We start from the raw sequence: 16,413 nt of genomic DNA on the forward strand, positions 1-16,413 counted from the left end.
CCTCTCCACAGCCACTCTATCCAGGCCTTTCACTATTTGGTTGGTTTCAATGAGGTCCCCCCTCATTCTTCTAAATGACTTGGACAGCTGGACTTGGAAACTCAACCAACAGGAGCCCATGGGGAGAGGGGGACGGCAGAGGTTCCATCGTGCCGCGACTGCAGCAGCCCTCGCCTTGCTGAACAGGGACTGAATGGATGGCATCCAACCCTGGCGGCTATTTGCGTGCTAGCCACAGAAGCAGTTCTACAAACTCATATTATAATCGCTCCACACTCTTCAATATCTATTCCAACTTTGCAATAAACACTATTCCCTTATCATGTATAGGAACAGCATCTCATTTCACTTGGGCAACTTACAGCCCAGCGGTATAATTTCTCTAATTTCAAGTAACCCTGGCATTCCCTCTCTCTCTATCCCTCCCCCACCCAAGTCGCACCAATTTCTCGTAGTCACCCAACAAATAGCTAAGAATGGCCGGATTCCTTTATCATCATTACTTTTTTTACATATATTTCATTCATTGTTCTTCATCTCTCTACATCATCGGCTATATCTCTCGTTCCCCTTATCCATAACTAGTCTGAAGAAAGGTCTCGACTTAAAACGTCACCCATTCCTCCTCTCCAGAGATGCTGCATGTCCCGCTGAGTTACTCCAGCTTTTTGTGTCGATCCCTTATCATGTGTCTACACACTGTAAATGGCTCAATTGTAATCATGTATTGTCTTTCTGTCAAACGGTTAGCATGCAACAAAAGCTTTTCATTGTTCCTCGGTACACGTGACAATAAACTAAGCTGAGCTAAACTAAAACTAAATTGTCACCCAAGGGTCCATTGCTTAAAGCAGTAATAAATGCCAGTGGTTCACAGTGAGCAGTGGATTTTGCTTCCTCATAAACAGATGTGGTTATGTTGATCCCTTAGGAAACAAACAGGACTCGTTCATTCCAACTGAGTGGATTCATTAAGGCCACTTGCAGACAAATGCTGTGATTGAAGTATAAACACCTGAGGAATCAATATCAGCAATTTTACTGGCAATAACCTGCTCGTGAAAGCTGTAATGTGCCACTGTTTTACTTGCAACATCACAATCAACAGTGGACTGGCCAGACATGCAATGAGACCACATTGTAGGTGGCACAATGGCGTAGTGGAGGAGTTACTGCCTTACAGTGCCAGAGACCCAGGTTCGATCCTGACTACGTGTGCTTGTCTGTATGGAGTTTGGACATTTTCCCCGTGGCCTGCGAGGGTTTTCTCCAAAGACGTATAGGTTTGTAGGTTAGTTGGCTTGGTGGAAATTTATATATGTAAGATTGTCCCTAGTGTGTGTAGGATAGGGTTAGTATGCAGAGATTGCTGGTCGCTGCTGACTCAGTGGGCTGAAGGGCCTGTTTCCACCCTTTATCTCCAAACTAAACTAACCTTTATGACAGGAAGATTTACATCCTGGACAATCTGTCATCTGAGCAACCAGGAACCTTTGGTTGAACAGAGACCTTCATAAATGCAGGTGGACGCATGCAGTACTAGTACAATTCTGCAGTACTGTTCAGAAAATATATCGACACTGGGTTGAGTTTCAATAATAGTACAGAACTTTATAGAACTAAGAACATGGTGGGAGTTATGTATACATCTCCAGCCTTTACAATATATTCAGTGTAAGCTGGCCATGTAATGATAGTCAATAACTGATCTTCAAATGAAAACTCAGTAAACACCAAAAGACCCCAGGAGTTTGGTTGAGCGGGAAAAAAATAGCCCTATTAGAATATTTAAGAATTAACTGCAGATGCTGGAAAATCGAAGGTAGACAGAAGTGCTGGAGAAACTCAGCGGGTGCGGCAGCATCCATGGAGCGAAGGAAATAGGCAACGTTTCGGGCCGTAACCCTTCTTCGCTCCATAGATGTTGCCACGCCCGCTGAGTTTCTCCAGCACTTTTGTCTAACCATGCCCTATTAGAATACTTGCCTTCATTGGCCAGGCATTGAGTATATGGGTCAAGAAGTCATGTTGAAACTCTATAAGACTATGGTTAGACTGCATTTGGAATATTGTGTACAGTTCTGGTCGCCCCATTACAGGAAGGATGTGGAGAAGGTGCAGAAGAGATTTACCAGAATGTTAGACAAAAAAAATCCTGGAGGAACTCAGCAGGTCAAAAGCTACAACGAGCATTTGATAAACAGATTGTTTTCTTTATAGCAAAAGAGGTTGAGGGGAGGGTTGTTAAGTGTATACAATTACGATAGGCATAACTAGGATAGACCATCAGAACCTTTCTTCCTGGATGGAAATGTCAAAGACTAGAGTCCATAGCTTTAAGGTGAAAGGGGCAAAGTTTAAAGGAGATGTGTATTTTTACGCAGATGTTGGCGAGTGCCTGCAATGCACTGCCGGGGGTGGTGATGGGAGCTGAAAGGACAGTGGCATTTAAGAGGCTTTTACATAAACACATGGATCCCGGAATGGAGGGATATGGACCAATTACTAGACTAGACTGTGGAACAGCATCCCCTTTCCCATCAGAACTGCCCCCTCCATCGACTCCTTCAAGTCAAGACTGAAAACTTATCTATACTCTCAAGCCTTTCCTGACGTCCACTGAGCGAGGGCTATATATATATATGTATGTAGTTTGTTTGTTTATGCTATTCTTATAACAAATGTAAAGCACTTTGGCCAACGAGAGTTGTTTTTTTAATGTGCTATATAAATAAATGTGACTTGACTTGAATTACAGGTACATGGATAGGATAGGTTGAGAGAGAGATGGGCCAAACGCAGGCAGATTAAGTGTAGATGGGCCATGTTGCTCAACGGTGGGTAAATTGGGCCAAAGGGCCTGTTTCCACTTTGTTTGACCCCATGACTATGTGCAAACCGATGAGATTCGTTTATCTTGTATCGTCTTTGGCACATACATTGTGGCCCAAGAGGCCCATTCCTGTGCTGTACTGTTCTATGTAATGATTGTCAACAATTGACCTTTAAATGAAACCTCAATAACATCTCAGGGCCGCGGGAGTTGTGTTGAGCTTTAAAAGAACGGCCCTATCAGAATGTGGTCAAGAGGATCCCTCACAGAGTATCAGATCAGTAGAATAATAGGCCAGAGTGCAGCCTCCTGACACCGTTCACACTCTGCACATCTGTCAAGTGACACTTCCCCTTGTAGCTCTTTCATCTGCTTGATGGAGAGCAATGGGAAGGTTCCTTAGCAACTGTACACATAATTAGTAAGATTAAACGAGAACTTACCAGTTCGAAGTTTGATCATTATTTTATGAGGAGTACGTTGAGGGAATACGTGAAGAACCCCGCCAGGACGCATGCGTGTCATTCTTCAAAGCAGCGGTGTGAAATCACAGATAACTGTAATGACTGAACATAGTAAGATTAGAGAAGAAATACCAGTTGAGTATATGATCATGGGTGGGAGCAGAGGGCACGTATTCCCTCAACGTACTCCTCATAAAATAATGATCAAACTTCGAACTGGTAAGTTCTCGTTTAATCTTACTATTTTACTTCGGAGTCACGTGAGTGACTACGTGAAGATTTCAAAGCTCTGTGATTTCATGCCGTGGAAACGAGTCCATGCATCACATCTGTCTTAATGACTGTGGGAGGAATTGTGTCAACATAATTTAGACATGAATCCGACATTGAAATCCATGAAAATTTATTAACACATAATTATAGCCCCTATTTATGGGGTAAATTAAATTACAGAACTTAAAATTGTTTCTGCAAACGTTCCAGGTTTAATGACTGGTTTATGATAAAATAGTTGGAATGTTTTTTCCCCTGACCATCCTGCTGTCTTGAGGATTTGGTCCATTGGTACATCCAACTGCATAGCTGCTGATGTAGCTGCAGCCCTGGTGGAATGAGATTTAAAAATATTAGTATCCACCCCAGCCTGTATTAGAACCTGTTTCAGCCATCTTGAGATGGTCTGGACCGTCACTTTTTTGTGTGGTTGCTTGTGGCTGACTAAAAGTGCCTTCTCATAGCCTCTGATGATTTTCGTGTTCTCCATGTATAACAACAAATGTCTTACTATACAGAGATGATCATCTGTTGGGTAAGACCTAAATTCTATATTGAGGCCTGCTGATCCCTGTCTGTACTGCTTAACTAATTCATAAATATGAAACGTAATATTTCCAGATGAAGAAGTCATGTTGTCCAGTCTTAATTTATGTAACGACTGTACCCTTTGTGCCGTGACCAAAGCCATTAGCATGACTGTTTTTAATGTCAGTCTATGTAGGGACAGAGCTGTTGCTGGAGACCAATTCCTGAGCATCGTCAGGACAATACTCACATCCCATATTTGAGAGTACCTGGTTCTTGGGGGATTGGTATTAAAAATTCCCCTCATAAGTTTTGTTACCAGTGGGTGAGTCCCAACAGATTGACGCTCTGTTCCTTGCTGTTCCATAAGTTGATAGGGCATTTCTGGCGCAGTTGATGGCACTATAACTGAGCCCCTCATCATAATGGAGGCCTGCCAGGAATTCCAGAACAGACGGGATGTTCATTTCTCTGTAGGTGATGCTGTTTTTGTGACAATACATCTCCCATTTCCTGATATAGACCAGATAATGTTTTTTGGTGGACTGTCTGTGGGCCGCCGAAATCATGTTCACTGTTCGGTCCGTCAGTCCCAGTTGTAGTAGAGGTATTTTTAGACTCTACAAATTAATAAATCCATATAGTTATGGCATGGGTGGCTATCCCCTGTTATGGGATGAACCAATAAATCTGGTCTATTCGGGATGGTGATATTTGGTTCTAATACCATGTTGAGTATCACAGGAAACCATGGTTGAGTAGGCCAATCGGGTACTACCAAAATACCAGACGCAGAGTCTTGCTGTATTTTCCTTAATATCCGACTGATGAGGCAGAAAGGAGGGAATGCATAAGGAACAATTTCCCCCAATGCAGCGAAAATGCAACTGTCGCCGCTGCCCCAGGGTCTGGTTCCCACGAAACATAGTTTGATAACTGGTGATCAAGCCTTGATGCGAATAGATCGATATCTGGTGTTCCATATCGTGCTGTAATATCAGCAAATACTTTTTTATTCAACATCCATTCGGTGTTTTCATTAAATTTGCGTGACCTGGTGTCTGCCACTAAATTTAGTTTACCTGGTAGGTAAGTAGCTGATATCCAAATATGTCTCTGGATACACCATTGCCAAATTGTATTAGCCAGATTGTCACATGATGTCGATTTGTTTCCACCCATGTGGTTGATATATGCTACCACAGTGGTATTGTCAATCTGTAGTCTAACATGCTGGTGATATGACCCAGTACAATATGACTTTAGGCCATAGAATGCACCCAACATTTCCAGGTAGTTTATGCCCAGTGTTAGTAGTAATGATGCCTCCTGTGCAGTCCATCTACCTCCACAGCTGGAGATGGAATTGGTGGAACCCCAACCAAGTGCGCTGGCATCAGTTTGTAGCACCATAGAAGGGTTGCTGATAATGATTGGATTGAAACAAAACCGAATGTTATCTATCCACCATTTTAGTTCCATTATAGCTTTGATCAGTAGCTTCATTGGTCTGTCAAAATGACCAGCATTAATTTTGAGTGCTCGTATTTTTGCTCTGTAAATTTTGGTAATGTAAAGGTCCGAATTGTGTGGCTGGAAAAGCAGCCACCATTTTGCCAATTACTTTTGCTACCAATCTGATGGATGGTTTACTGATGTCAATGAGGTTATTGCAAGCCTCTATTAAGTCTATAGCCTTTCCCTTTGGCAAAGTCACCGACATGTGAACTGAGTCAATGGTGAACCCCAAATAGTCCATAGTAGTGGAAGGCGTTAGTTCAGCATGCGCTTCTGATTTTTCTTTACCGGAAAGTACGAACATTCGGTTCGGTACATGCTGAACTGGAGGGCTGTATTTGTGTATAAATTCTATGGTATATCCCTGGATACTGCTTAAAATATAAGTGTTGGTAGTTAACATACTCCATGCATCCAGAAAGGAGTGTAATCTCCCCCCAACCTCCATGCTCCCCGCAATTTGTAGGGAACCAGACCCACCTACCTCCATAGTTACCAGTGGCAGGTTTATTTCTTTTTGTAAATCCTTCATTGATGTTGAGGCGTCGGATTTGGGTTTGTGGTTTGGTTGATGTTGGAGGTTTGCGTATCTTCCAAGAAGGCCGGCCTGGGCCATGGCCTAAAAAAGACTCATGTTCGGTGTACCGGACCTTCGAGCTTTCACCAGTTAGTCTTGTTCTACTGGTGGGTGCGTAAGGGTGCTGTCTATGGCCGTAGTGGGTTTTTGATGAAGTTCCTTTTATGAGCCCCAGGGTTTTTGCCTCCTCATCGAGCTCCTTGACTTGCTTCGATAGGTTACCTCCAAATAGTAGAATTGGTGGTTTTACGTTTCCAGGTTTGCACAGACCCGCGAATTTCGGGTTTAAAGTAGGTCGGATGGCACTCTTCCTGATGCTGTTTATTTCATATTGTGTGTTGCAAAGCAGTGTCAGTGCCCCTGAGGACCTGGCCAGAACATCGGCGGTGGCGGCGGCGCAGAGCGTTGGCGGCGGCGGCGGCGCGGAACGTCGGCTTTGGCGGCGGCACAGCGCTGGAGCGCTATTGCGGAGCGGGCGATGCCTTTCCTGGGTCGCCGCGCTGGAACTCCGGTATGCTGGAACCGCCGAGGAAAACATCGTGGAGCCGCGGTACTGCGGAGCGGCCAGCTGCGGCGTTTGAACTAACATCTCGCCGAGATCACCAGTGTGCGGAGCTCCGTCTGGCGTGGTCTGGTGGCTTGGAAGCCGCAGGCTCCAGTGGGAAGGCGGCCGTTCCTGGCACCCTAAGCTGCTGAGGGTTCTCCCGACGCCGGAGTACCATCACCCGGCGAGAACATCGGGCGCCGTGGCGGCGACTGTGGAGGCCTCAATAGGCCCGACTATGGGTGGACAAGAGGATGGGGACTGGACTTTGTGCCTTCCCCCACAGTGGGAATCACTGTGGGGGATGTTTTGGTGTTGAATTTCTTTGAATACTGTGTTGTATTTTTATTAGTGTGCTGCATGGACATCATAATTTCCCCTGAATAAGGGGATTAATAAAGTATTTATCTATCTTATCTATCTATCTATTTATCTGTTGGTCCTGCGACATGTTCTTCTCATCTACTGTGCGGGTGAAAGCTGTTATCCCCGCTGTTAGGAGCTTTAATACCTTTTGGAGTTTGACATCCATGCCTCTAACTCCTACTCCGATATGTTTCCATATGCAATTATTTACAACAGGAACATTCAGGGATATACAGTTACCCGGTGCCAAGTGTCTTGCCGTGGTGTCCAATACAGCCTGTTCCTGTAGCTGGTTAAAGGACATATAATCTATACTGGCAACTAGTTTTTGTTCCAGGTTTTGGCCAGTCTGGTCTGGCTGTATGAAGTTGGACACCATGTCCAGTACATTTTCACCTTCTTGCACCCCCTGCACACTTGATTTCTCTTCTGCAAACCCCTCTTCAGGATCAGCCCTGAACTGACCCCCAGTACTCCCCTCTGACGAGTGCAGCCCTACAAGAGGTGCTGCTGTGGGTTTTACATAGTGCACACAGTGACTAGACTCCATCTCCCGGAGCCTGTCATGTTGGAGCAAATGCTCCACACACCGCTCCATCCGGCTCCAGCGCTCACGGTCGCTGGCCGCCCGCGGCTGCTCAAAGTCGGACTCATCTGAGTCCACGACTTTGTTGGTTTTTTGTTTTGCCTTACCGCCCGGCCGCGGAGTGGATCTGGCCGGTGCGGAGGCGACATCGGGCACAGCTGATCCCATTATAGGTGATTCAAGTGCCGCTGGCCGCTGCTGGCTGCCCGCTACTCCGCGGTCCTCCCCCACCAGCTTTGTCGCAGCCCTCGTTGCTTTCTTCGACTTGTCCATGCTCCCCACCTGTAATCAGTATGGGAAAACACAAAAAGACCGCAGAGTACTCTTACCTGCAGGTTCCGGCTTTTAAAACTGCCGCTGCGGGGGAACGTCGTTCCACCCCGCCTGACTGTTTCGCAATGCGTGTAGCGATATGACATGCATGCGTCCTGGAGGGGTTCTTCACGTAGTCACTCACATGACTCCGAAGTAAAATAATAAATCACCTCTATGTCTGGATTCAAGAACATTCAACAAGGGATAGAACAGGGAACGTTCCAGTGATTCAGGCCACTGCAACACAATCTGCTCCATTCCTCGGTCCCTCCATCTGCAAACCACAGTCAATGAGTGAAATAAAATGTTTTGTTAAAGAAAGAACTGCAGATGCTGTAGACAAAACTGCTGGAGAAACTCAGTGGTGAGGCAGCTTCTATGGAGCGAAGGAATCGGAGAAGTTTGGGGTAGAGATCCTTCTTCAGATGTTTTAATTCTTTAATGTTTCTAAATGTTTTAATTCTTTGTTGTGAGCAGTCAAGAAATTTATTTTGCATCGGTAGATACTAATAGTTTAATATTTTCCAATCACAATTGCCTCCTAACAGTGCTAGAAACATAGAAATATAGAAAATAGGTGCAGGAGTAGGCCATTCGGCCCTTCGAGCCTGCACCGCCATTCAATATGATCATGGCTGAACAATATTTTGGCCTCCAACCATCGCTCTTCACCACTCCCGCATCTGCTGCGGCTCGGCAGCTGGGAGACGCGTCCCTTTGTAGAAACAAGGAACTGCAGATACCAGCTTATACCAAAGACAGACACATAGTGCTGGAGTAGTTGAGCAGATCAGGCAGCGTCTCTGGAGAAAAACGATGGGTGACATTTCGGCTGGGGACTGAAGAAGGGTCACGAGCTGAAAGGTCACCCACCCTTTTTCTCCAGAGATGCTGCCTGACCCGCTGAGTTACTCCACCACTTTGTGTTATCTTTAGACATATCCTCTTGTTCAGTAACAGGAGGACATTCTTGGCGGATGATCCTGACAGCACCTTGCTGGGAAGGACCCTGTGGTACAGCGTTTTTTAATTGTCACGCATGCACAGCAAGGTGAGATTCTTTTTGCACAACCACAAATGCAGACGCTGATTTTTTTTGCACCATTTACAAGGGGAAAAAAAGCAGTCCAATATTTGATCCATGTGTTGCATGTATTGAAGCGCCCTTTATCTGCTGCAGACCCACGCCCGATGTCCTTCTCCACTGCCGACTGCTTATGTGAACTGAGGAGCACCTCCTGCAGCCGACTTGGAAGGAACTGGAAACAATACCCCAGTGACAGCAGTGTCTCACGATGAGGAGTTGTAGTCTGGCTGACACAAGGCCAGGTGAGCATGTTGCCTGATATCCACAGGAGGGAAAGATACGCCAACGTCCTGGCCAAGGTCAGCACTCCCAGTGTAGGCAAAGGACCGCATATTGGCAAAGCCCAGGTCACACGATGGCCGTCAGAGAGACCAGACTCAGGTCAATTCAGATAACCAGGTCCCACATGCTGGCAGCCGGCTGTTGATATGCCCCGAGCTATCAGCTCTCGGTTCTCAAAGAACGACAACCTGTTCCTGTGGAAATGCCTTAGTTCTTGCAGAGCAGCAATCTAACCCCAGACAAGGCTGGGGTTCCAGTGAGACATGGAGACAGTAGATGGTCTATGCCTCTGTGACAAGATGTTGGTAGCAATCACTTTAAGATGCCACTGCTAGTTGGCACAGGTTGAATGAATACATCTCTAGCTCTGCACAAATGCCTACATGTATTGAGATTGTGTTGTGGGCATCACTGGATACCCAACATTTAATGCCCATCCCAAATTACAGTTCGGTCAAGTGCTTTGGTGGATCTGAAGTCACACACTTTGAGAAAGGACAGCAAATCTCATCCCCTCATGTGAAACCTATGGGTATTTATAACAAATCCATCACTGACTCTAGCATTTTAATTCCAGCTTTATTTAATTAACAGAATTAAAATGTCTCAGTCTCTCCATGGTCTCAAACACAGGTCACTGCATCCATTAGTGCAGGTTTCTCGATATTAATGCAGTAACTTAATTACTATGTTGCCGTACCCAATATGATCTCCTCCAAGGTACAAAAATGCTGGAGAAACTCAGCGGGTGCAGCAGCATCTATGGAGCGAAGGAGATAGGTAACGTTTCGGGCCGAAACCCTTCTTCAGACTGATAGGGGGTGGCCGGGAGTAGGAAGGAAAAAGGGAGGAGGAGGAGCCCGAGGGCTGGGGGATGGGAGGAGACAGCTCGAGGGCTAAGGAAGGGGAGGAGACACCAAGGGCTAACAAAATTGGGAGAATTCAATGTTCATGCCCGCCGCATGCAGGCTCCCCAAGCGGAATATGAGATGCTGTTCCTCCAATTTCCGGTGTTGCTCACTCTGGCAATGGAGGAGACCCAGGACAGAGAGGTCGGATTGGGAATGGGAGGGGGAGTTGAAGTGCTGAGCCACCGGGAGGTCAGGTAGGTTCTTGCGGACCGAGCGGAGGTGTTCGGCAAAACGATCGCCCAACCTCCGCTTAGTCTCACCGATGTAGATCAGCTGACATCTAGAGCAGCGGATGCAGTAGATGAGGTTGGAGGAGATACAGGTGAACCTCTGTCGCACCTGGAACGACTGCTTGGGTCCTTGAATGGAGTCGAGGGGGGAGGTAAAGGGACAGGTGTTGCATTTCTTGTGGTTGCAACGGAAAGTGCCCGGGGAGGGGGTGGTACGGGAGGGAAGGGAAGAATTGACAAGGGAGTTGTGGAGGGAGCGGTCTTTGCGGAAGGCAGACATTGGGGGAGATGGGAAGATGTGGCGAGTGGTGGGGTCACGTTGGAGGTGGCGGAAATGGCGGAGGATTATCTGTTGTATGTGACGGCTGGTGGGGTGAAAGGTGAGGACTTGGGGGACTCTGCCCTTGTTGTGAGTGCGGGGATGGGGAGAGAGAGCAGTGTTGCGGGGTATGGAAGAGACCCTGGTGCGAGCCTCATCTATTGTGGAGGAGGGGAATCCCCGTTCCCTGAAGAACGAGGACATTTCAGATGTCCTGGTGTGGAACGCCTCATCCTGCGAGCAGATGCGGCGTAGGCGGAGGAATTGGGAGTAAGGGATGGAGTCCTTACAGGAGGCAGGGTGGGAAGAAGTGTAGTCCAGATAGCCATGGGAGTCAGTGGGTTTGTAGTGGATGTCGGTCAGGAGTCTATCACCTGCGATGGAGATAGTGAGGTCAAGGTATGGTAGGGAAGTGTCGGAAATAGTCCAAGTGTATTTCAGTGCCGGATGGAAGTTGGTGGTGAAGTGGATGAAGTCAGTCAGTTGTGTGTGGGTGCAGGAGGTGGCCCCAAAGCAGTCCTCTACGTCCTCCGTGTTGCTTGATATCTCTTAAACTTTAGACTTTTGAGAAACAGTGCGGAAACAAGCCCTTCGGCCCACCGAGTTCACACCGACCAGCAATAACCACGTATATTAGCGCTATCCTACAATCTAGGGACAATTTACAATTTTACCAAAGCTAATTAACCTACAAATCTGCATGTCTTTGGAGTGTGGGAGGAAACTAGAGCACCTGGAGAAAACCCGTACAGACACAGAGAAAACGTACAAACACTGTACAGACAGCACCCGTAGTAAGGATCGAACCCGGGACCCTGGAGCTGTAAAGCAGCAACTCTAATGTTGCGCCACTGTGCCACTTCTGTCAGGCTAGCCAAAACACCAAGCATTTTGGGATGCATTTACATCAGTTTTGACATGTGTCCTCTCCAATCATAGCACTCATCCAATTTCACAATCAAGACCTCCTATGACCTGAACATGCAAAGGTCCAACTCACTCAGAGCTAAGAACAGAAAACTCTTCAAGGAAAGAGACGCAATTAGTGGCCCTGGAATCAGCAAATTGAAGAATTAATCTGAGACAGGTGGGACTGGTGTAGATGAGGCATGTTGGTCAGCCGTGGGTAAACTGGGCTGAAGGGCCTGTTTCCATGCTATATGACTCAATGAGTGTCTGTGGAGCTTCTGCTGTTGCCTCCATCTCATCACAAACTATCAGGCCCAGAGACACCACCAGTACAGGCACCATGCAAAAGACACATCAGCCTCAAGAATCCAGAGCAGACATTAATTCCAAAACTTATCTGAAAATAGCTTCAAACACAAATCTACAGCTTTCAATAACTGATTTGGAAATTGGGAGTTCCGTCAGGGATGTCTAGAGGTGTCTGAGTAAGTGTGATCATCTTCAAGACAGTAGACTTATGATTCAAAACCTAGAGCCCAATCTCCCTGTTGTTTGTGTCAAATTCTCATGTACATTGTGTTCAGACAGATTCTACTGATGGATTCTTGCGGGAGATAGACGTCTAAACATTTCACTCCCTGTTACTTCTGCAGCTCTGGTCTCTGTGTGAATCATTCAGAGTCACAACAATGCTAATGTACAGTAAATCCCGCGTGGGCACAATAGGCTGAGTGGGCTTTTTCTGTGGTTTATTAGTTTCTAACTAAGTAGTTTTATGTCCTGGAAGAAAACCCAGAGGAGCCTTGAGATTGAAAAGGCCAAAGGAGTTGAAAGGCTGATTCTCAATTTTGCACTGAAAGGTAATCAACCTTCCACAGAGGCTAATTTACAGACTGTTTCCTTGGTTGGTAGCACCGTAAATGTTATACTGCAGTAACTGTGCAATGTGATCTAGCTCCACAGTCCAGTCCATGGAAGCTGATGGAATGAATCTTGCAGGCAGATAACAACACCTTTGCTGCTACTTAATGGAACTAACTGGAGATAAAATTTGTAGCAACTGTGTTTTCCTCCATTTCGGAATGGAAGTACTGCTTTTGAGCTCATAATGTGGAGAAATATTCACTTGTGGCATATAACATTTTAGAAGCAGAGAAGAAAAATAGCTAGTCATGATGCACCTACAACATTGTCTCTTCCAAACAAAACAATACATAATGAAGACAATAATCATTTTGAAAGCCTCAGACCAATTGAGAAATTGAAAGATACCGCACCCTTCAGTCCACAGATTGCACGCCGACCATCGATCACCAACTCACACAAGTTCTATGTAATCCCACCTTTCAAATCCACTCCCTACACACTAGGGGCAACTTACAGAGGCCTAGTAACCTACAAATCCGCAGGTCTATGGGATGTGGGAGGAAACCCACGTGGTCACAGGGAGAACATGCAGACTACAAGTGATAGGCAGATCAGCTATCCTCTAAACAAAGGTACCGATGGCCAAATAGTCGTTCGATTAGGTGAAATGGCAAACAATTTGCATAAAGCTGCCTGCTGTTTTTCCCAAGTCGTATTAAAATCCAACTGCTTACATCTTCCAAGAAGCCGTGGGGTGGCACAGTAGCGCAGAGGTAGAGACCTGACTACGGGTGCTGTCTGTGCGGAGTTTGTATGCTCTCCCTTGACTGTGTGGGTTTTCCCTGGACGTTCCAGTTTCCTCCCACATCCCGAAAATGTGCGGGTTTGTAGGTTAATTGACCTCTGTAAATTGCCCTTAGTGCGTCGGATGCCCAACTGGGAGAACATAGAACTAGTGTGCGGGTGATCGTTGGTCAGCGTGGGCCGAAGGGCCTGTTTCCACATTGTATCGCAAGGCAACGGAGTTTTAGGTCGATGGATAGAATGTGGGATGTTTTGAGCTACATTAGTAAATAATTAGCTCATGTATGAGTCAAATGGGTACACTTGGAACTGTAAACTGCGACAAATCCATCAATAGAATCATTCATCATTGACAACAGCCACCTCCCATCATAATTCAGCAGATGGGCATTTAGTGCTCACCAACGTCAGCACTACCGTCTGGTTAATTCCTTATATTTTCAGTAATCAATAAGCTCACTAGGTTGGCAAAATATTTTACGCTCCTACCATCTTCTGTGTAGAAATTACCTTCTCTAACATTTTGCTCATTATTTAGTTGTTCTTAAAAATCCAAAGTGAGTCATGGATATCCCACACTGTTACTCAGTAGCATCGCACCCGTGGGTTGGAAACATGAGGTGAATAAGCCATGGTTACTGTATTTGTGCCAGCATTATATAAAAGTGTATATTGGGAGACACTGTGGCACAGTGGTAGAGTTGTTGCCTTATACCGCCAGAGACCCGGGTTCAATCCTGACTGTCTGTACGGAGTTTGTACATTCTCCCTCTGACCGCGTTTGTACATTCTCCCTCTGGGTTTTCTCTGGGTGCTCCGGTTTCCTCCCACACTCCGAAGACGTGCAGGTTTGTAGGTTAATTGGCTTGGGTAAAATTATAAATTGTCCCTAGTGCGTAGGATAGTGCTAATGGTTAAAAAAAAAGATAGTGCTAGTGTACAGTGGCTAGTGCTAGTGGTCTCAGCGGGCCGAAGGGCCTGATTCCACAGTGCATCCCTAAAATCAACAAGTCTAAATTATATGTTGCCTGTTCACAGGTTAGCAGATAGACATCAGTGAGCAAAATTTCAATCATTGTACATATTTATTAAGGGTTGTTGAGTTGCTGTTGAATTGCTGCCCCACAATGCCAGATCCTGATCTCGGGTGCTGACAGTGTGGAGTTTGCACGTTCTCCCTATGACCATGTGGGTTTCCTCCGGGTGCTCAGGTTTCCACCCACATCCCAAAGATGCGCAGGTCAGAAAATTAATTAGCCTCAATAAATGCTCTCCGTGTGTGGCAAGTGGGATAACATGGAACTAGTGTGAACGGATAATTGATGGTCGGCGAGGGCTTGGCAGTCCGAAGGGCTGTATCATATGATCAATATATATAAAGGGTTACAGAACTTCCTGAATAATTCATTGCGCAGTTATAAAGGGAGGGGCAATCTATTGCAGAATGAGCTGCAAACCATCTCTCAGTAGACATCTGCCTTGGAGCCCCTTTTTATACTTGCAGTGGGCTGAAGCATACAGTCTGCTACACGGAAGCTGACTCCCAGCTGTTCAGGAGTTCCAGAACAGTACCAGTGACATTTTACACCCTCCATGCCCTTGACTATGATAATTGTCAAAGCATTTCAAACGGAATGTTTGTGAATACCAGGATTGGAAGAATAAAATATTTTTAAAAATCAAATTAAAACATTTAAAACAGTAATATATTTAAAAAGGACTGGAAATAATTAAATAATTTAAATTCAATTAAATCAAATTAACATCTAGTTAACATTGTTTCCCCTGTGGCAGGTATAGAGTCATACAGCTGGGAACGGGCCCTTCAGCCCAACTTGTCCATGCCGACCAATATGCCCCATCTACACTAGTCCCACCTGTCTGTGTTTGGCCCTTGGAGGATTCACTAGGACATTGCCTGAATTGGGGGACTTTAGTTATGGGAGGGGATTGGAAAGACTTGGAGTGATGGTGGTTGAGGGGAGGCATGATAGGTGTATAGGATCATTAGAGACATAGATAAGATAGTCAGAATATATTTCCCACGGTAGTGGATAAACAAGAAGACATAGATTTAAGGTGTGAAGATGGAGTTTTGAAAATAATTTGAAGGCAACGTTTTTTTCCCACACTGATTGGGTGGTGAGCCAGTGGAATTAATTTCCACAGACAGCTGTGGAGGCCAAGTCATTGGGTATTTTTAAGGCGGAGATTGACACATTTCCTGATTGGTATGGGTGTCAAGGGTTATGGGGAGAAGGCAGGAGAATGGGGTTGAGAGGGAAAGATCGATCAGCCATGATCGAGTAGACTCGATGGGCTGAATGGCCTACTTCTGCTCCTGTGAATTATGAATGTATGAAAGTGGTCAGTATTTGGAACTTGCTAATACTGGACTCAGATACAATTACAATGCTTAAGTGGCATTTACATGGGCATTCCAGTAGGCAAGGTGTGGAAGAATATGGATCTAATGTGGACAAACCGGACTAGTGTAAATGGGCAAAAAGGTTGGCATGGACATTGTGGGCCAGAGGGTCTGTTTCTCTGTTGTATTCACTCTATTGACTTTATGATTCTAACTAGAGAGATTACAAATATAATAGAATCAATTTAAGACACAATGAAGTGCTGGTGCTGGAATCGTGAGCAAAACACATAATGCTGGGGGAACTCAGCGGGGCAGGCAGCATCGTGTCAGGACTCTTCTTCAGAATCACACTGACATTGATCAGTTTTCATGAGTAATATCCGACTTTGGCTGCCTTGCTCAGCAGCTACTTTGCTGACTCACCACAAGATGCTGGAAGAGCCAGGAGCGCATGATGTTTGTGGCGTGTTTGGGCAGCACACCGCGTTTACTCTTTGACTTCTTGTCTTCCCCATCCTGTAGGAGAGAGGTCAGCTCCAGATTCACCTGGTTTTACGGAGAGAACACAAAGGTTCTAATGAGGAAATATTTCTGTCACAAATGCCACTTGCTTCTGAATTGATGTCATT

At 45.7% G+C, this 16,413-nt stretch overlaps 1 protein-coding gene across 3 annotated transcripts in view; it reads right to left on the reverse strand.

The window, feature by feature from the left end:
• pknox2 (PBX/knotted 1 homeobox 2) overlaps window positions 1-16,413 on the reverse strand; it is a 403,962-nt gene that overhangs the window by 23,311 nt on the left and 364,238 nt on the right. For 2 of the 3 annotated variants that reach the window (XM_033049501.1, XM_033049502.1), the window contains exon 10: window positions 16,208-16,330. The exons of the other annotated variant lie outside the window; for it this stretch is intronic. In XM_033049501.1, the coding sequence (XP_032905392.1) occupies window positions 16,208-16,330 (123 nt within the window). The remainder of the gene's footprint in view (window positions 1-16,207; window positions 16,331-16,413) is intronic. 3 annotated transcript variants of the gene reach the window in all.

This window comes from Amblyraja radiata, chromosome 33 (assembly GCF_010909765.2).
Source record: "Amblyraja radiata isolate CabotCenter1 chromosome 33, sAmbRad1.1.pri, whole genome shotgun sequence".
Classification (NCBI taxonomy): Eukaryota; Metazoa; Chordata; class Chondrichthyes; order Rajiformes; family Rajidae; genus Amblyraja; species Amblyraja radiata.